The sequence below is a fragment of the Mycteria americana genome, chromosome 3 (genome assembly GCF_035582795.1).
Source record: "Mycteria americana isolate JAX WOST 10 ecotype Jacksonville Zoo and Gardens chromosome 3, USCA_MyAme_1.0, whole genome shotgun sequence".
Taxonomy (NCBI): Eukaryota; Metazoa; Chordata; class Aves; order Ciconiiformes; family Ciconiidae; genus Mycteria; species Mycteria americana.
The window spans coordinates 83,719,209-83,742,007 of NC_134367.1; the positions used below are offsets into that span (position 1 = coordinate 83,719,209).

Below are 22,799 nucleotides of genomic sequence, written 5' to 3' on the forward strand. Positions count from 1 at the left end.
GTGAGAAATCGTGAAAGTTTGCTTCTCTGTCTCATCTACAGTTCTGCTCTATCCCTTAGGCTGTCTTGATTGAGCTTTACTTTTGTTGAAAACTCAACATGCATCGTTTCCAACTAAATTAAAACCACCTAGATGAAGTGTAATAGAATGTATGTAAAGTGTTTACAGTCTTAATCCTGAAAATGTTTTGGCACAAATGACTTAAAATGTGCAGTTCCAATAAATTGTATAGATTCTCATTCATTAAATTACTGTGCCCCAAAGCTTGTGAACCAAACCCCAAAAGAACATTTTCATTGTCAGTGTTCTGGTAAGCAGATTAAAAAAAAAAAGGTATTGGAAAAATGCTAACTATGTTATTCAAGGTTGTTGAAGAGAAGATGCATGTGCATCTGTTGCCTTTACATTCTAGTTACTCTGTATATGCCCAGTCTGATCCAGTCAAATGCTTCAGGCTGCTGAATTTTGTGGTACTAAACAGGCAAACTGTTTATCCTGTAGCATTAAATCTCAGTCCCTGCTGGCACCCAAACATATGAAAAAGGTAAAGAACGAACTATAAAATATAGAGGATAAAGCACCGAGAGTGGCGATTAGTAGCCAATGTAGAGTAGAAGACACAGTGATGAAGACAAAGCTGAAGAGGGGTCACTAGAATGCTCCAAAACAGAACTCAGAATTGCTGTTTTTTCAGGGTTATTCTTTGATCAGAAATATCAGTATTAAACACACCAGTAAAATTTGACATGTGTAAACTCTGCTGACAAATCATAACTGGACATGCTGGAAGCATCAGAGAATTTCACAATAATGATTTTCTGGTTTTAGCTTCCTTATGGAGGTAAGACTACCCCAGTAGTCTCCTCCCACAGACAAGGAATGGAGCTACAGAGAAAACAATGTTATAAAATCATCAACTAATTTCAGAAGGTCAATTTGATATATTTATAGCCTGAAATCACCCTGAATCACCCTGAAAATGGCACAGTTACTCAGATCACCACTTCAAACTATGTCAGTTCATGTATCTATATTTTAAAGTTGTTTCACACTTCTGAAAATCACAAACACATGTTGGGCCCTTAAAACGAACACCATGGAAAGGCCGAGTCAAGTGAATCGCATAGAATTGTGCAAACATTTCTACTGCTAAAGCATACATAGAATACATTTCTCCAATGCAATATTCAACTACTTATGTCCCAAGACCATTCTTCTCTATTCATAAAGTTCCCTGCTTCATTCACTGCCTGCCGCAAGTAAGACCAAGGTGTAGGAGACAATAGCCTCCAGCAATGCAACCTTGATTCATTTCCAGAGCAGGTCCATGTTACGTGAATGTAGAAAGTTCTTAAAGGAAAAAAATAACCTAAGATTGATTATTCAATTACGACTTCCATAAAGCTTTATATACAAAACAGAACAAAGAATGCACAGTGAAATAGCAAGGTTAATACTAGTTTAGTGCACTGCATAATTTTTCATGTGGCCATATATACACAGTTTGTCATTATTTGACTAGGAAGTTGCACAATTATGTAGTCTACAATTTCAATCATTCTTCTGCTGATTTCCTAGTGTCGTTTCGCCCCTTTCTTCATTCCTATAGACCTTAAGTGTTAGAAACAAACCACCCCCTCCCCAACTTTTATTATTAAGATATCCATTTCACAGTTTTTCTTGGTAATTGAGAAAGTTATAGCATGTAATTGTCATTGTATCCCTTATTAGATACCCCCCATAAAGTACTTTAAGTGCTGTAAAGATAGCCATGGGGTTTGAGGGCAAAAGGGATTGTTACTACTATTTAGTTTGACTCAGCTTGCTAACTGAATAACTAAGGCGTGATATGAAAATAGCAAACAACAAACTTTCCCACAAAGAATAAGAATTTTAAATTTTGTAAAATGTTGTGTTTGTTTATATCATGAAAATGTATTCCTCTGACAAATGAAAAATTATTCAGGACACTGTTCCCGCAAAAAAAGGCTTACAAAACAACCCTATTTCAAATCACTATAAAAATCTAACTTTGTTACTTTTAAATTCAAAATGGAGCCCCAACATGACTGTTGTAACTGCCCCCCCCCAAATTTCCATGGTTAAAATGGAACTACTCTATATGGCTTCCTTTGTCACATAGACTTTTCAGTTTTAATTTAAAAGTGCCAAACCAATCAGTTCAACATTTATATGAAAAATTATGCTTCATTGCTTCACAAACACTGCCTAAAGAACAGATACTGCAGTATACTGAGATATGTAAAGTCATATTTGTAGCTACCTCCTATATCAGAAACAAAGAGAATCAATTACGTCATGCCTGCAATCCAATAAGGACAGCTCCCCCACTGTGGATCAAACTGCAAGTTATCTTGCATGAAAAAACCACAAAATTAAATGCAACTTCCTATTAAATATTTAATTCGACCATTATCTAACTTCTATTTAGAATATTGTTACTTATTCCACTGGATGAAGAATATACATTGGCACTGGTATTGAAGAATAGCTTTTAATTCACTTTTTAATTTTAATTTTTTAATTTTTAAAAAATTCATTTTAAAGAAAATGTAGAGACCAATGTATATTTCATGGTCTTAAAAAGGTATCTAAATTTATGTTAAACAAGTATAGGATATCAAACATCTTTCCAAATTATATTCAATATAAGATTTCGAAAAACTGACTCATGTTATTTATCAAGCAAGTGTGACCCACTCTTAACCACACATCAGAAAAGATAGCACTTCCTGTCCTTTACTATAGTTTGGTATTAATTAAACCAATCTTTCAACACAAAGCACAGACTCCTAGTAATATCTTTGCTTCAAGAGCCATATTATCCTACAAAAAATTTGATTAATAAAACCTACTCTGCAATTACACAGAGCATGACTCTATGATACAGCTAGCAGGTCATGACTGCATATTAAAATTTAAGAGTCTACTATAAAAACCTGCAATATTCAAATGTTACTGCAAGGAGCATTATGTTCTGAAACAATTACCAAGCAGTCCATTATTTTTTTCAAACTATGTTAACCAAACCTTTCAATATTAATTTAAGATTCCATATAAAGGTTCTGTAAAAGGCTCTGTGAAAGGCCTACATTAGGCAAGAATGCTAGTTAAAAAAGGTAAATGTTCCTCTCCATGGAAAAGTTAGAAGCTTTCATATACTATGATCAGCAGTTTGCCACCTTGATAACTACACAAAAGCCTTCTTTTCTGTTATATCCTACCACTATCAACTAGTGGGTATGGCTTCGGTATTTGGACCCCAACTATCTACAGATGTCATGCATCATGATCTGTTAGGGTAATAACAAAACTAGAGTAACTGGTTACAATTTAACTTCAGTTCAATGTATCACAGATCTGAACCACTAAGGGGGATGTAGGGATAGACAAGTAATCATTGGTGTTCCCCAGTTGTATCACACCTATAAATTATCTCTTACTATCACCATTTCAACTCAAAACATTTAATCTTGCTCAATAAAGAGCCTTTATCTATATCTAGCAGTATAATAAGTAATTGCATTCTTCTAACTCAAACTTCGTGTTTGAAAGTAATCATTTCTATTACAGTGCGTGTTTGTTCTTACACTACAGCAGTTCCCACAAAGTGTCACAATGAGACTGAGGACTCATCATGCAATCTATTAAATCCACATAATAAAACATAGATTAGTTTCACATAATTGTAGAGACTTAACTGAAAAGCAGAATTCAGTACCTTTGTTTTGCTTAGACTCGCCGTGTATTTAAATAAGACAGACATACATTTTTCCTTCTCTGACACTCTGAAGTGCCTCCTGGAGGTTGTAACCCCTCAACTCCATTGACTCCCTATATCAACTACAGTGCAAGTCCAAGACATTGGATAAGGTTCAAATGGTCTAAGAGAACTTTGGTCAAAAAGTCAAGACAAAAATTCTTAGTTCTGACATCTTGGAAACCTATTAACAGTAGTCACACTGCATCAAAAAAGAAAGAGATGTCATTTGAAAAATAGTAAATCAGTTTTACTTTAAAATCATTTCATAGCACAATAGATGTATGTGATTGCTTACAGCAACCTCGGATAAGGCTGCTGCCCACTTTATCACTCCTGGTTTAAGGCGAGTGATAACTCTCTGGCAGTCCCTTCATAGAGCTGAAGAGTTGAACCTGACAATCCCTCCTTTATGAAGATACACTCATTGTCCTTCTGATCTTTGTTACTATTCAGTTTTAAACAGAATCTTTGTGTTGGTGAGCTGACAAACAATTTAGAGGCCTCCTAAGAGCCTCTATGCCTGCATTGTTGCATGAAAAAGACAAGAGAAATACAGACAGGACATTGGATGAAAGAAGCTAGTCAGGAAATAAAAGAGGAGAAAAAAAACCAATGACAACCAAGGTGTTTGCCTTACTTGTATGATCAGTAAGGCAGTAACAACCCCTGCAGTCTCTGCTGATGGAAACTAGGACACGGAGCAAGTCACATTCCAAATCCCAGAGAAAAGGAGAACAGCTACCTCAAAAGACAACAGTTATGGGGAATAAAGGCTTGAGAAGCTATTGGCAAGAAGGAAGAATCACTGGAAAAATAGATAAATAGGAAAGATTTTTGTGACATTAAAGAGAAAAGCCTTCAAAATTCACCATAAGATTGTAAGATGAAGAGAAGCTGGAAAACCAACAGCAGGGATGTAAAAGTTACATTATGCTCCAACTTAAGAAATGGAAATGCCAAGTAACAGAGAGGACAAATGAAATAGAGGAACAACCATATCCCGGGCTGCATCAAAAGAAGCGTGGCCAGCAGGTCGAGGGAGGTGATTCTGCCCCTCTACTCTGCTCTGGTGAGACCCCACCTGCAGTACTGGCGTCCAGCTCTGGAGTCCTCAGCACAGGAAAGACATGGACCTGTTGGAACAGGTCCAGAGGAGGGCCACAAAAATGATCACAGGGCTGAAACACCTCTTCTATGAGGAAAGGATGAGAGAGCTGGGGTTGTTCAGCCTGGAGAAGAGAAGGCTCTGGGGGGACCTTATTGCAGCCTTTCAATACTTAAAGGGGGCTTATAAGAAAGATGAGGACAGACTTTTTGGCAGAGCCTGTTGCAATAGGATAAGGGGTAATGGTTTTAAACTGAAAGAGGGTAGATTTAGACTAGATATAAGGAAGACTTTTTTTTACAGTGAGGGTGGTGAAACACTGGAACAGGTTGCCCAGAGAGACAGTAGATGCCCCATCCCTGGAAACATTCAAGGTCAGGCTGGATGGGGCTCTGAGCAACCTGATCTAGTTGAAGATGTCCCTGCTGATTGCATGGAGGTTGGACTAGATGACCTTTAAAGGTCCCTTCTAACCCAAACTATTCTATGTTTCTATGAACAGTACCAAATGGAGATCTAAGTCTTTGAGCTCTGAAAGGACTGAGTTCAGAATGAATCCTGATTTTGAAGTAGTCTTTAAGATACTGGAGAGACAAGAACAGGAGTAAGACCACACGTGAGGAGATACAGGAATCAGTCATGAGGCAGTAATAAGTTGTCTGGGTTCCGACTGGGATAGAGTTAATTTTCCTCCTAGTAGCTGGTACAGTGCTGTGTTTTGGATTTAGCATGAGAATAATGCGATAACACACGTTTTAGTTGTTGCTAAGCAGTGCTTATACTAAGTCAAGGACTTTTCAGCTTTCTGCGCTCCGCCAGCGAGCAGGTGCACAAGAAGCTGGAAGGAAGCATAGCCAGGACAGCTGACCCAAACTGGCCAAAGGGCTATTCCATACCATATGATGTCATGCTCAGTATAGAAACTGGGGGGAGTTGGCCAGGAGGCAGCGACCACTGCTTGGGGACTGGCTGGGCATTGGTCAGCAGGTGGTGAGCAGTTGCATCACTTGTTGTTCCTGGGCTTTGTTTCTCTCTCTCTTTTTGTTATTTTCCTTTTCATTACAATTATTATTATCATTAGTATTATTATTATTATTTTAATTCAATCATTAAACCGTTCTTATCTCAACCCACGACTTTTCTTACTTTTGCCCTTCCGATTCGCTCCCCTATCCCACCGGGAATGACATGGGGTGGAGGGTGAGGAAGCATCTGTGTGGTGCTTGGTTGCCAACTGAGGTTAAACCATGACATAAGTAAAGATATTTTACATGATTCAATCAGCTGAATCTATAATAAAATGGCAAATATAAAGTTTGGCTCCACAGATATGCCATTTAATGACTTAAAAATATATCTTTTAACAAAGAGAAAAAAAAAATCTAATTTGATTAACAAAAAAGCTAAATACAACAATTGCATGCACTAAAATATCTTTCTAGGTCATAAGTAGCACCTTTGGAACTGCAACAGGCTTAAAAAAAGGGAAGAAAGAATAGGAGATTTAACAGACTACTGCAAAGCACATCCACAGATTCTTTGTTTATCCCTCCACCATTCAGATTCAGGGGGCAGCTGATTCTTTCAAACTTCAGATTTCCAGGTTATCAAGAGTCCTTTGAAACATTTCATTCTTTACTTCAGCAGGAGGAACTATGATATTCTTCAAAGCAATTCCCCATAGCAGCAAAAAGACATTCAATTAGTATGTCCTGCCTTCTTTGAGACAGCATAAAGAAATCAAGCTACAGATGACTATGAAGACATCAACAAATTTCAGCAGTTGCACACAGCATAGCAATCACCTAGACTGATAATATACTGATCTTAAGATCAATTCAGTGAAATGCATTTCCAGAGGTGCATTTTAAATTTTGCTATGTGGAACTTTCATCCAATTCTCTTTTACAAAAGAAAATGACAGACTGGCCATACTTTTGATAAAGATAAAAATTCCTCAATCATACTCTAAGTGGTTACATCTATATTTTACTTCAACTGATGGACAATTTGAAGTCCAGGAGCTTCTGCGACCTGACATTAGTATCCAAATTGTAATAACAAATAGCCTAAACCCAACTGATAGTCTCTGTACAGCTCTTGTAAGCCATATTCTAAATACTAGGGTCCATCGATATGAACACTCCAAACATGCTCCAAGGTTTACACTGCAGTGCCTGTCAGCTACAGTACCTGTTAGGTTGAATCATGAATGCATGTAAATGAGGTGAACGGCACAAAAGTTGTCCATAAGTCTTTTCTCTGCAGATCACTATTGTAGATGGCAAATTAAAGACGTTTTAAATGCCCTTCTCCAGTTACGTGGGACATGCACGTGCCATATAGTAAAAATCTTGACAACAAGTTCTTGACAACTGCCAGAATGTTTGGTCGTAGGAGTCAGTAGGGCAATTTTAGTAACAGTGTGAGGATGAGGCACATCTTCAAATGGAACAGGGAAAGGATTTCAAAGAATGCTGCATAAGTTATCTTGTGTACAGAATTTATTTCATTGATCTACACTATACCTTTATGTCAGCTAGAGATGAAAGAATTAAAAAGAAAAAAGAATCAGTCATCAGATTCTTGGGAATGGTAACACTGTATGGACTACAGCAACCCTGTAGAGTCCACACAGCAATAAAAAAACCCAAACCACAAAACCCCCCACACTAGAAGTTGCTCCAGCTTGGCAAATGATCTGCTAATAGAGATAAAATTCCCTGCTTGATACAGCTAGACACTGTGATATTATTTCCAAATGATAACAAAATGAGGAAGCTTTAAACCAACTAAAAAAAAGGGTATAATATAAATCAGCAGTGGGAGACAGTTTTAACTTGAGTTGCTAAGGGGATTTTTAGCCAATTGTTGAGGGGAAAATGCTTAGTTTATCTTACTAAATAGCCAGTAAAGTTGCCCAATACAGACTAGCTTATTGTAATGAATACTATCCTAATATTGTACAGAATAATATACATATGCATACATACACACATACAGTGACATTCTTTTTCTGTTCCTTTTTGTTAAAAGGAGAAAATTAAAAGTATATTAAATATTTTTTTCTTAAGAAAACACAAATTATTCTCAAAGAAAACCAAGTAGAATATGTTTCCCAGAGAGAGGTTATGCAGTCTCCATCCCTGGAGTTTTTGAATCCCTGACTAGATAAAGCCCTGAATAACCTAGCTTGACCTCATAGATGACTGTTTTGAGCAGGAGGTTGAACCAGATAGTCCCCCTGCAGTCCTTTCCAACCTGAATTATCCTATGATTCCATGAACCCAAAAGTTTTCAACGAGGTAAAGATCAAATCACTTGCAATTTCTGCACAGATGTTGCGCATTCCAATCCAGACATAACAAAAATGGATCCTAAAAAATGTTTTATACAATAGTAGGTATATATACCCCAAGTTATTTACAATGAAAAACTTCTTTGCTGATCCAGAATTGAGCAGGAAATCTTTTAAGCTTCAAAATGCCAAAAACATGTAGTTCTCGAGTTTTTTCAATCATGTTGAATAATAGAGTGAAGGGGGGGGGGGGGGGGGGAGTCTGGAACTCCTATTTACATCTCTCTATAGAGACAATCAGAGCTTTGCCTGGCATTTTTTTTTTTTTCTGCTTGACTATAACAACTGCACACATAATAAACTTGAGCAATTATAACTAACTCCTGCTATGAGTCCATTCATAACTAAATGTAAGAAAAACTCAGACTTTTTACTTGGATGAGAAACACGATAAGCATCAGAGAATTGTTTTCAACTTTGCACCTTTTTAGTTTAGAGTTCTTTTGTTAGACCATTTCTGGGTGGAGACCATATGTTACATACATTGCCTAGGTTTTCCTTTGTTTTGATGCAAATCAAAATAGAAAAAGATGCTCGTACAATAAAGTTTCAGCTTCCCAAGGATTATAGTAACGCTGCATACTTAGCCTTACTCTCTTAAGTACAATGAATTTAAGGAAAGGTGTTAAAATGCAAATTGTATATACTGGCAAAGGCCAAGTTTACACATCCTTTTCTTTGAAAACTATATTGGGAAGAATAAAGGTCAAAAGAATTTATAAAGAGAGACAGAAAACAATATTTTTTTAAAAACAATAAAAGTATTTTTCTTTTATGCAGAAGAAAACCATGACATTTCAGTTATTTAGAGAAGAGACAAAGCACATGGTGCATGACGTTAAAGATAGTGAAGAGGGCAGCCCATACCTTATGCTTAAGCTCTGTTGTTTGCTGGTGCTGCCAACCTTCCAAAGGCAGGAGGAGTGGCAGAGAGCTCACAGTGAGGGCGAGAGCTAAAAGGTCTTACTGTGACATTGACCTTCTATTAGGAATTGCACTTAAAATGTAACAGCCTCGGTTAAAAACTCTGGTGCTAATCAGTTCTGACAGAGTTTGTTTTGCCAAGAGTTCCCATCAGACTAAATCACTGTGCATGTCTCATTCCCTGAATCTAATAATGTCAGAAAAAGTACAGTAATTCTGACAGTAAAGAAAGTTAAGCATTTTCTACCATTTTATTTTTTGTTGGGTACAGAGGATTAACTTTTGCAAGTGATGTGGCTTCCAATTAATATAATTATATTTTCTTAGTACTAGTTCTTTCAGTTACCTCTAAAAAACATCATAATCTAGAGTTTTGAGGTATTTGCAGCCTTCTTTGGCTAGTAGCAGGGGTCATAAGTAAATGCTTTGGTACATCCAAATTCTACTTTTACAACCAAAAGTTCAGTTTCAGGTTTTTCTGCTTTAGCCCACCTCAAGTGCTGTGAGTCTGGCAGTATCCTGCCAGCAATTCTAGACCTGACATCCTTCTAGCTCAGAAGACTTAATTTAAAAAAAATAAATTAAATAATCTGAAGGCCCTATGAACTATCCCACCAGCTTACGGCAAATACCCTTGGAGAAGATTTGAACTCCTCCACACAGTAAAACCTTCCACTTCCTAAAAAGATTTTTCCAAACATTCTATACTCTGCTGGTTATCTATTACTTAAAAAAGCCCTAGAAACACAATTGTCTAATAAAATCACAATCATTTAAGAGAAGCAAGCATCAGGACTGGAAAAAACAGAAAGTCATTACACCTATTTTATTTGTAAGACAGAGTTTGAAAAGTTCAAGAGAACAAAACAACCTCAAAAGAAATGCAGTAGTACTTAATAATGGCCCACAGGCAGTTTCAGTCATAGTTACTAAAATACTTTCATTTTCAAAATTACCTACAACAGCAGGAAAAAAAAGTCTGTTACTTGTTCAGACCAACAGGTGGAAGCTACTGCTGCTACATCTCTTACAGTGGTTGTACTTGAGCTCCTGTTTCTCGCCCATCCCTGGAAATTTTGCTTAAAGTTTTGTTCATTTTCTAAACTTTCTAGAAATTGTTTCTTAAGCAGCTCTTAAGGAGTTTCTTTTTATATATAATGGTAGTTGAACTAAGACAGACAGGTAAGTTTCAATGTAGTAAGATTCTAGCAGAACCTACAGTTTAAAATGGATTTAGAAGTACTTGAATTCCTTGATTGGATTTGACTGATTAAGGATATAGTGTCCTTGAGCATTACTGTGACACCACCAGTGAAAGCAAATTAGAATGAACATCATTATTCTCCTATTAAAATGTGTATATTTCTAGCTACTGCACTGCAGTACTAGGTAATATTGACAACAACAGAAGAACAAATCAACAATTCTGAAGGGAAAGATGTAGCATAGAAACAAATACGACACAAGGATACTTATTCAGATCTGAATACACTGACCAGCATGTTTGTTCTAATACTGCTTTGTAATTTAAAGAATTTGTGTTTTAAATAGCAATTTCTTCTTTCTATCTAAATATCAGCCTGGTGCCATGCAACTAATTATGATTTCTCAATTTGTGCGTGATTACTTAATTGCTGGAGCAAACCGAAAACAGCAGGAGCTTTATCTCAAGTTCATTAATTTTACAGGATAGTAAATGAAAGGCCTTATTTCATTATTGCTTTTGCATATACTGCTACGAAGACTATAGGTAGAAGGACCTACATTAAGTAATGGAATACATTTATCGAGCAGAATTTTTCTCTGTAATTTCCTAATCACTCTGTAACATTCCTTTGTAAGCACCTTCAACATTCCAAATAATTTATTTTTGTGATGAAATAAATTAATACAAGACAGTTTGCAGCTAAAAATAAATCCATTGTTAATAGTTCATTGCTAATATTCTCAGTGTATGCACATTTACACTTTGTTGGTTTTCTTTTAAAATATAAAGGGCTGATGGACTGAGGATGATTTGTGGGTAAGCTAACAGAGAAAAAAATCAAGTTAAGAACTTGATGAAAGATCTCCACTTCAGCTGATATTTTTCCAAAGGACTGGGACTGCTTTGGAAACACCCTTTGCACACTTGAAACTCATTTTCATTTGAAGGGCATAATTCCCAAGACACTCATGTCCAATCTGTGTAAACTCACTTCAGAATTTGATCCCAGCAAGGAACCAGTGCTAATAAGCAACTAAAGAGAAAGTCCTCATTGCTTCGTATTCCTAAAACCCAGCAGACAGAGCTAAGCAGAAACTACTCTTTCAAGCAGTGGAAATCAGCTGATTATCTCAGTAAATGAAAGACAGGCATTAATAAAATGATACGTGGGGATTTTTCATGAAACTGACTTTTTTTTACTAAAATTATATTTATATTCTTGTAAATGTATGTCAATTTTTAATGCAACTGATTCTTGTAGAAACAAAGATGAATGTATTTTTATAGCTATGCACTGTGCACAAAAATTTAGTGGCTGAACTTGAAACCCCAGATTACGGCATTTAAAGTAAAATTTTTTTATGAACTACCAATATCTACCCTGAGAAATAAGGCTGAAATACAGAAAAAAAAAACAAAAAAACCTGCCAGAAGATCATATGTTCTGTAGGATGAGTCAAACTTTCAAGGTACTTATTTCAGCCTCCAAATCTACTATGTCAGACAGACTGAAGTATCATTTCTTAGAAGAAAATCTCTAAAACCAGCTTTGAATGAGAGCAATAATTATTGGAGCATACATGTGAAGCTTTCTCCTGCTTCTGAACCATCATTCTTCTAGACATGCGCAGCATGCGGACCAAGGACCGATGGACCACCAACTTTGAAGGAAATATCTGTATGTCTGTTTTGAGTGTTATTCGACAATTATTAGAGCTACTTGACAGTAAAATTTCTCTCCTGATGAGCTGGCACACCTGCCTTAACTGTTGTTCACAGATACGTGTTGGAAATCACTCACAGAGACCTGATTCTATCCTATATAGCCACGCATGGATTCTCCAAGCACAGTGACATTTCTTGTCAAATGAAGGTGAAATGGATTCTAGTTCTCCAGATACTCCTGTTTTACATCCAAAACTACTCCCTGTACCTTTCTGGGTAAACCTGATACCAGAATACAAGAAAGACATGAACATACTGGAGCAAGTCCAGCAAAAGGCTACAAAGATGATTAAGGTATCAGAGCATCTGAAACACAAGGAGAGGCTGAGAGCACTAGGATTGTTCAGCCTGGGAAAGGGAAGGCTCAGGAGTGATCTTATCAATTTGGATAAATACCTGATGGGGTGACGGGGAGAGAAGATGACAGAGTAGGACTCCTCAGAGTTGTATCCAGTAAAAGCACAGGAGGCAAGGTGCACAAATTGAAATACAGGAAATTGCATTTAAGTATAAGTAAAAACATTTGTTACTGTAAGGATGATCAAACACTGGAACTGAAGCTGTGGAGTCTCCATCCTTGGAGATATTCAAAACCCAGTGAACCTGACCCTAAGCAATCTGCTCTATTTGACCTTGCTTTGAGCAATGGGGTTGGACTCAACAATCTTCAGAGGTCCCTTCCAACCTCAACTATTCTGTGTTTCTATGATTCTGCAAGATAAGACATTGAAGATGTCCAAGACAAGCAATTGAGTAGGAGACGGGGAGACGGATTTGCACAACCTTTAACTAGTAAGTAGCTGTGATAGACTATTTTCTTTCTCCAAACCTCTGGCAATTTATGCCTTTCTGCCTTCTCATTCCCACACTCATTAATATATTTTATAAACAATGTCATAGCTCATGTTTGTCAACATATTTGTCATAGCTCTCAGTCTTGTCATCTGATATCTATATTGCTTTATGTCTGCTCTGTTTAGATTATAAACATTGAGAAAAGGCAAGCTCAAAACTCTCTGGATATCAGATCCCTTTCAAGTTGGGCAATCAAAATCACTAATCATATTTTGGGGATATAAAGCAGAAAATGAGGAGCTTTCTGTTTTAGTGAGAAGTTAATATTCGAGAGAAAGAGGCATTAATGAAGATTTCTTTTTTATACTAGAGAGATGAGGCTGAAAAGAACTTAAACATAAATGCTTTGGTGGTTTTCGTATTTTAGAATAGAAATGTAGTTTAAAAAAATTCATTTTTCTTAGTAATCAGTCACACAGTTTTAAAAATGCAAAGAATTTATACACAAGAACAGCTTTTGCAGATTTTTCCCAGTTTGGTGGCACTCAGTTAAAACTCCTCCTACACATAGACTGGGTGCCATGTATCACACTGATTTGGGATTTTAACATTTTATTTCTAAAAATGTATCAAAGATGATACAAACAATTCATACAGTATGTATTTTTCCATCAGGGCCTATAAAATACAAGTTTTTACCTTCAACATAATAGGATCAGCTCATTAGGCTCATATTCTGTAAACAGCTTGGAAATGTATACCAAACAAGTCAGTGAAAATTCATACCCAGAAGCAGATGGTGAGAATAGCAAAGCTAAGCAAAGAGAGGCTTAATTGCAAATTCTATCCAACTAGGCAAAACGGTGGTATTCTACATTCACAGGCATTTTCTTCCGAAAGGAACCCAATGCATCAACATGCAGGTTGAGGCAGGGGAGGGCACTTCTGTGTCATTCATCAGGCCAATGACTACTTGGAGAATTGCCACCAATTAAACAGTATTTGTGTACAGTTGGCACCAACTTCATAGTGCTGCATGCTACGTAAAATTTTATGGCTTGTTGTCTTGCCAAAAGCAACACATCTAATGTTTTTTCTGTTAAATTAAAAATCAACAAGAGATTTAAAGTTGGCCTTCTATAAGAAGGCAAATAATTCAATTTACTCTGGTACAGTTCTCATTTAGAATGAGCCAAATTAACAGTGCCTAGACAAGGTATATGAGAATTAAAGTCACATTATTATAAAGTTTTAATTTTTCCTTACTGCTTCTCTACCTCATAATACTAAAAAATGAAGAGAAAAGCAAAATTCTTGTTGTCACCAAAAAAGGAACACTGAAAGAAAATTGCATTTCATCCCTGAAAACAATGGTACGGTCACTATAATAATCTTCATTGCAGTCTTTTCCCAAGTGAGTTACCATTTATTTCATGCTGCAGCGAGATTTCTTTGCTTTAACTGATGATTTTATTGATGTAATTCACTATGTAATGACTAAATTAGATAGCTGAAGAAAGTGAGGAGGACTCTAAGACTTGCTACCATATATGTCCAGAACCCAGTATTTCACTACTTTTGTTAAAATTTCAATATAAGACAAAATAAAAATCTTTTTCAATAGTCAGGAGTCAGAGAAATGTCAAAGACAGACAAGGTACAGTTTTCAGAAGAAGTTTTCAAATTTAGTATTAAAATATAAAATTCTCCTGTAGAAGAAACGAAGTCACATCAGCTTTCATAACAGCTCAGTCATGATGCACTAAAGTTTACTTCTTGCTCTTTCAAAGCCATATAAAAGTAAATTTCCCATTACATTTCTTACAGGATCCCATTTTATCTTCCATTAAAAACAAATAGGGGTTTGGGGGAAAAGATTGCTTTAAGAGCCTCAATAATATTACCACCAAACATGAGACAATATCCATTTCCTGAGGGCCTCCAATAAAAGAGGCATCATTTAAGCAGTAGCAGAGAAAACAATAACAGATACAAATGTCACATTGAGAACTGTTGCTCGTTACCTTCTAGGCGCTCCATCCTCGTGTGGTTGAATAATCACCACTTTTACTGTCACTGATGTACGTAAAAGGTCAATCATTTGTTCATGAGTCAAAGTTGCCACAGCCACTTTACAGATCTCAACCAGGCGGCTCCCTTGCCGCAGGCCTGCCTTCCATGCAAAACCAAAGGGCTCCACATCTGCCACTATCCCTTCAAAGTTCACGTGGAATCCAAGTTGGCCCAACCCATTCCTCCGAAGGGTCATTTCTGTGGTTTCACATCCTCTGGTCACGATCTAAAGAAGTATCAGATTGTTACGCTATTGTCAGGACACTCACTTCTTTGGACACACACACAGATCTGTTTTCAAACACTATAAAGCCATGTATGGCTTTGACATTAAGTATCTTTAATATACTAACAATTATTTTAACATTTGAGGTTGAATGAAGGTTTCTGCATAAAACAAAATGAACAAAACATTTCACAATACTAAAAATCTTACATCCCCAGAGCAAGCAGCTGACCCGTATCAAGTTCCTTCCCCCTTGCCCAAAATTAACACAATACCATTTATATCTTATTGAAAACTCAACAGCTGCTTTAGTTTCAAAACACAAAGCAAGCAAAATGCTGTCCTGTCAGTTACTTCATTCTTGTTGGCTGACTGACTGCAGGTGTGCAGGCATTTTTCCTTCAGTATTAGACAGAGTTAAACTTGAGATATAACATGAGCCAAACTGAGCCAAATGCTTCAGTTCTAGTAGCTTTTCTTCCTCAAGAACATAGCAATGAAGATAATTTTCATTTAGTTTGCCTTGTAGTCAGATTCCTAACTACTGCCATCTCTAGATGTGGACATCACTAAAATGGGATAAGAGTTTTCATGTCACTGGGAAATTTAGAAACAAAAAAATTACTTTCTTCATATTCAATGAAAAGTGATTCTGTCATTACATGGAGTCGCCAAAATCCTTCAAATTCAGACTTTGCTAAGCAGGCTCATTTCTATATACTATGTAAAAAGTCCTCAACAGTTTTGCCCAGTAAAAAATAATCATACAATAGTGTGTACGCTGGGATATTGCGTCAGACTCAGAAAACCAAATTCTAGTCCACATTGCAAGGTAAGTTTGTGAGTTACCCTAACATTCCCTTATGTCAGTGTCACAAACCAGTATGTATTTTAGCTCCATTAGTACAATTGGAACAAAAACTTAACCACTGTGAAACAACATTATCAAAAATCTTTGTTCATAATGCATACCATTCAGAGATCTCACAGTGCTTTGTAGCACTCCAGCAAGGCAAATACCTCCCCTTAAATATGCCTATGTTACGATACAGATCAAGGGATCTTCCCAAGGTCACACTGCATTTAGAGCAGTTCCACAGCACACCTTGTTCCACAAAGGTGTTCACACAGTTCATGGTTGCTTTTAGCATGCGTTACAAAGATACACACATTACTCAACTTTAGGCATCTAATTTAAGGTGCTTAAGTTAGGAGGCTAGCGTCCTGTATAGTCAGTTGTATAGGATAGGTCTTTGCAAAGGTTGTTTTATAGCTTGAGCTTAATTCAGAAGGCTATTTTGGAAGAGTCATTCTTCCCCTCCATCGTCTACTTGAGCCAGAATCTGGGCAGCCTAGCTCACTAGTTTATTGTGTGCTTCCCACAGAAGCATGACCCAGCCTAATTCAGGGCTGCGTGGCAAGGAAGTGGCACTGTGCAGCTAGTGAGATGTTGGCGCTGTGACTGGGTCAAGTTGTCACAAGAACACTCCTTTCACTGCCCGAGTCAGAGGCAGTTGACTAGGTGCAGTTGCATGGGAGGTTTAAACTGATCCAAGACCCTATTACCACTGTGCTGTCCCTTGTATTGCATTAGCACTTGTGCACCCATGCAGACAGATCGGAAATATGACACAGCTGACAAACAGGGTGCTTTTTAAAATGGTGTTCCAAAGGGGTGGCAGGCAGGGAATGGATGGGACTGTCTCCTTCACTGGCAACTATTATGAAAGTACGTCTCCGTCATTGACAAAGGAACTTAACACATAACAAATATTAAGCTGTAAGTTACTTTTGTAGCTTCCTTTTTACACTTCCTGTTTAGACAAATCTTTTGTCCAAGTCTGTTACAGTCAGGGATTACAGGCCTACCTTCTACTCCCTTCCCAGTCCAATGGCTGACTGGAATGAAAGGTAATGAAATACAGTTAGCCCTCATTCATTAAGGGCTAATCTTCACTGAGCTATGAAACTTGGAGAAAGATCTTGCAAGGATCTGATATTTTGAATCATTGCCTGGCAAATTTATGCTACTTAAACTGTAACACTTTGACTTCATAAACCTTCCAGTTATTTCTGAAGATGTAGGCTTCAAAGTTAAAATGTGAAAGTCATTCTTGAGATGTCCAAAATATACTATGGAGGTTTTGTTTACAAAATCATGTTCTGGGTCTTCCTATCGAAAAAAGTAGCTATTTCCTTTGCCATTATTCACCTCTGAGTTTTTGGTATATTTTGAAGCTTTCCATTTTAAACAGAACTTTCTGTTGTGTTTATAACTATGCATATAGTATTAGAGCTATACAGCATCCTGAAAGCACTAAGCTTTAACTCTTTTTTTTTTCCAGCTCTGAGGTTCATCTTCAGTCATGACTAATTTTCAACAAGACTTTAATAATTCGTGAACTAGATAAATGAAAATGAAATTTTCAGCTCTTCATTAGTTTCCCTACACTTCTGTCACAAGTTTCTAAAACATATACAATATTGAGTTATGCTGTGAAAAGAAGAACATGCTATTAGAGTCAAGAGCCCAGCTGAGGGATGGAATTTTATCCTTATGAAATGACACAGTATCCTTTTTGGGGGGCAGACACCTCTTTATCATTATGTCACAATTATAGAATACTGCAGAATGAATTCACCAGCCAAAGTATATGGATTTCCCCAACTCAGAGCACTCAAAATCTCTTCAAGTTAGTTAAATATTCAAAGGTTAAAAGAGAAGGAAGATAAACATTCCTGCCAAAGATTGATCTGTTCCCAATGGAAAGGATTCCAGGAGATCAAGTCCTCCACAAATATATCCCCTAAAAGGTGACACTGCATGTTACATAGTAATGTCACATAAAACATGGTGCTGCTCCACTTCAAAACAGGTCATTCTGCTTACTTGGTTGCCATTTCACTGAACATGTGGCTCTGCATGAACTAAGAGCCAGCTTCTCTGAATGCACTTAATACAGATGAAATTAAAAGACAGAGATCATCTAAGTCCCATGAAGAAGGTGAAGAGCTTTTTTAGTATACAGGCTTCTAAGGAAATTATGTCTACTCAGATTCTTGTCTACAGATCCATTCAGGGTTTTTGCTTAATCTTATATCACTCTGCCATTCTCTGTTATCCTAAAGCTCAGAACCACTGCTTTTTCTGCCTTCAAACAACAGTCCGCCAAGTGAATCTATAGTTTGCTTTTGCTGCTTTTTCTACTTTATATCACTAGATATTCTCCCCCACAAATACAGACCTGACTCTAGATTGATAAATCCCAGCTCTTTTTTTAGTCCTGAACTGATTCTTTTGGTTCAAACCAAAATTACAGTCTCAGCTTTTAACATCTCTGCTTTATCTGAATATTCAGATAGGTTTCTTATTCATCTACACGATTTAAACCCAGGCAATAAAATGTAAATATTTCTTTGACAATTTCATTTAGTAACTGCAACATTTTACTCACTGGTTTTGAGAAATGCTTTTACTAGTGACTGAAAAGGGTTAATTGTCTGGTCACTGAAGTTTGATATTACATCACAGTTTGAGCTTTCATCTTTAGCATCTGCTGGCACATGTGGTTGTTGACCTTAGCTGTGTTCTGAGTCACTTAAAAGGTTTCTAAAGGATGCATATGAAGCACGGAATCAGAGTTTTAAATACTTTTTCATGGTTGTAATGGTCACCTCTGAGCTTCTATATCAAAATGTATAAGGACTGTTTAGAAAGCATTCAACATCATAAAACAACTAGGGAATAACATTAATACGCAGCTTTCAAAAGGGAGGAAGAAGCAGGGAAAAAGGAGAAAAATATGAGGTAAGAAGTGGGGATGAAAAAAGGTTTAAAACAAGTAATGACAGCTAATTCTTTAAGCAATGTGGAAGTTGGATAGATGGCAGTGAAAGAGAGAAGGCGTCCAGCATTCATTGGAATAGATACTTGAAGCTAATATTTGGGTTAACTTGGCAGTAACTGATGCTAAATTTTTCAGGCTTAAAGCCAATTTGTCATTATTTAACCCAAAATCTGATCATAAAAAATGAGGAAGTAATCAAGTAAATATAGGTAACCATTTCTTTTTGTATTTCTAATTACTGAATTTTAAAGATCTATCCTCAGCAACTGGGATATCTCCATGTTTTGAAAAACCAAGGAAGTAAAAAACAGCAAAAGAAATTGTCATCAGGGACGACAGCAGAAGTTTTCATTAGAACTTTGAATCTTGTTTTCCATCTGTGTTACACAATTTATATAGTTCATTTAGCAATACTTAATAGGAGTGAACTACACATACACTATTTTTCAGAAGGGAAATATCTGCCTAAGGAAAGTGAAACTGAAGACCTCAATGAAAAGGAGAATATAACAGTGGCAAGAAGAGCTTAAAGACATTCATCTATTGAAAGATTAATTGTACTGTGGAAGAAAAATGCTCTATTATTTAGAGCATGATATTGACAAATGCTAAATGTGACTGTAGAACTATAGAGGCCCTAAAACATCAGCTGCAATCCAACTGTTCCAGTGCGAACATGGTAAACATAATGATTTGTTTTCAGGACCAGGCTTTCTAATATAAACAAAACTGAGACCATCTAGATCATTTAAATTACGATCAAAGGGTGCAGTGTAACCGCATGAAGCAGATGCATCAGCACTTTTACCTTGGAGTTCCTGTCAGTTCATTTGTACTGACTGAATAGTTACAGGACAGTTATGCTAACAGGGTCATCAAGCATCTGAAAAACTTCATCCAGTCAGCTGTAAAAACTGGCATTAATTGGTCTAGTTTTCTTTACTTCCTGCAGTTGCTCAGTATAGAGGAACAAATCAGAAGAATTACTTACACAATTTTTTCTGCTAATATTCATATGGGTTATTATAATGTGTAATACACACTCACTTGGACTTTTTAAGATTTTGTATATTTTTAAATTAAGGTATATTTCTACCTACAAAGGTGTGATTTGAGAACAGGCTACAGCAACAGAAGACAAAAGCTTAACCTTTCAATCCCTATTTCAACACTGAAACCATCCATGGCCTTGGGCAAGTCTAGCAGATTATTGGTATCAGATTCCTCATCCCTGAAAATGGGTTGATAATCCTTATCTCATATGCTGTTGTGAGGATTATTGTTTGTAATGTTCTCTGAAGACTGAAAACACTCCCGAAGTATAAACATAGGACATTTTTAATTACATCTCAAAGGAGATGTAGACAAGTAACTCTTCATAAAAAATTTGGAATTCCAGTTTAGAAACTGCACTTACTTCAAGTCTTTGAACAATTTCTCTGATGTCTTCAGTACAATTATCTGCTGCAGACAGAAGAATACATTCTCCTCTTTCATAAAATATTTTGATGCTCATTAATCCAGACGTCCATCCAATAACATCTCTGCAGGAGCAGTTAAACACAACATTTTTTGATTCCCTTTCAATCAACATGATAAACTCATTGGAGATTCCAAGGAGACATTCAATGTCAGCAGACTGGCCGAAATCTCGTGCAATCACATTCCACATAATTGCTCCAACACTGAATAGATGTGCATCTTTCCTTGGTTTCACTTTTTCCTTTTTTTTTGCCCCTAAAGTAATAAAGCTAAACTTTGCTGAAGTATCCACTGTAGCTGTGGTAACAAAATTTTCTGCCAGATCTTTCAAGTATTCTTGACGTGTCCTTGTGGCCATGGCTCGAAATTTTTCTGACTTATGTGCCGCATTTTCAGCATTAATAACTTTGGCTAAAAGGAAGTCCCTAAAGACTGCTGATTTGGGGAAAGTTACTCCTTTGGGAATGGGTGGACCAAACGGAGGTACGTCTTTTGATCGTGAAACACCAACACTGGAAATGGAAAGAAAAAAATGCAGTGGTTAATTCCTAAAAAAAGATCAGATGATAAGTAGAACTGTGATCTGTGCAGTCCATTTACACAGTTGGGTTTAGCTTTGACATGTCAATTTTCAGACATTTTAGACACATCACAGAAAACTAATTGGGTTGTCTGTTTTAAAATGGCTTTTTTTCTTTTAAATATATAACAGGCATTATGGATGTATCTTTCTAACACAAAAAATATCAAGGATGACTTTGGAGGGTGTCACTGTCTCCTTTCTTTAATGGTATAAATATAAAAATGCTTTTTGAGACAAATGAGAAGTATTTTAAAAATTTTTTTTTATGTAAGTCTGACTATCATTTTCAGCTGTCACTCAGTTGCATGATTTTAAAATTAAGAAATATATAAATAGAAACAGAATTTATATTAATCCTCAGACATTTTGCTACAATGAAGTGTGAAGACAAAGAAAACGGATCTGTGTCAAATGTGTCTATAATGGGAGCATTCTGCACCTGTTTAAGTTGCCTACTCTGTGTTCATAAAATTTCAAAATACCTGCAATTCTTGATATGGGCAGTTCACGGCAAAATGTAAAAGAAATAGGAATATTTTCTCATTGATACAATTATACCTACAATTGATATCTACATAATATATTTCAACTCAAAAAGGATTTCAAAATACTGTGCAAACTACATACAACTACTACTAGTTTGACTGAAATGCAGTCACATTTGGGATGACAGACAAACATCATTTGGCAATAAGAAAAATGTAACATGAAATGTCATGTATTATTAAACACAAAAGAGCTACTGAAACAAAATCAAGCTCTAAAATATAGCTTAAGTTCTAAAAGACAGCTAAAAAGACATTGATATGACCCGACCTCATGATGTACTTTAATTTCATTCTAAACAATGAATAAATAACATTTTTACATGCTAAATCTGCACCATTATGCTTCAAGTCCTTACCATTATTTGTACAATTCCCAGTCAGTTCAGAACTATGCTTCCACCCCAGTTACCTTGCTAGAATTCCTGATGCAGTAACTTAAATGTGAGAGTTAAGGCCATCTGAAATTTGAGATGTTTTTATACTCCCCAAAAGTTCTCATTCATCTGCTTAAAGGCCATGACTCATCCTGGTGTCATATTGTCATACTCAGGGATTTATACAGGTTATTAGCCTTCTAAAATACTTCATTTTAAATCAATTTCTTTGAAAAAGGAAGTGTGTGATACAAATTCTAAATTAATTTCTATTGCTATGTCTGCAAATCTTATTTTCACTAACTTGTTATATCCCCGTTTCATGCCCATAAATCAGCAACATCGAGTTCTGCATTTACCCATTTAAGTCTACAAACTGTGCCCCATAACTCTAGATGTGTGCAAGGGAGACATTGGGGTTTCACACTCACAGAAAATGTAGCAGGAATTTTAAAATTGTATACATAATATCTCTAGGAAATACAAAACTGTTAGAAGAGGCAGTTCCATTGTAGTCTTAATAACAAACTTAAATAGTTATAAGGCTCTACTCACCTATAGCACACATTTTCAGTGCAAGGATTATGCACTTTGACTATGACAAATACATGTTGAAAGTGGGAACGAATATTTTTTGGAGTAAAAGGAAGTGCTCCTGGCTCTTGGAAGACAATGGTAACTATGTCATTTCCTATATGCCTTTTCCTTAGTAGCTAGACAAGAAACATGCATTGAAAAATTAGTTATAAAAAAAATAATCACAATTT

General features: G+C 36.4%; 1 protein-coding gene across 7 annotated transcripts in view; it reads right to left on the reverse strand.

Moving 5' to 3' along the window:
* SIPA1L2 (signal induced proliferation associated 1 like 2) overlaps positions 1-22,799 on the reverse strand; it is a 154,763-nt gene that overhangs the window by 38,147 nt on the left and 93,817 nt on the right. For all 7 annotated transcript variants that reach the window (XM_075495892.1, XM_075495891.1, XM_075495893.1 and 4 more), the window contains 3 exons: positions 22,588-22,745; positions 20,463-21,039; positions 14,923-15,197 (listed from right to left, as the gene is read on the reverse strand). In XM_075495892.1, coding sequence (XP_075352007.1) covers positions 14,923-15,197; positions 20,463-21,039; positions 22,588-22,745 — 1,010 coding nt within the window. The remainder of the gene's footprint in view (positions 1-14,922; positions 15,198-20,462; positions 21,040-22,587; positions 22,746-22,799) is intronic.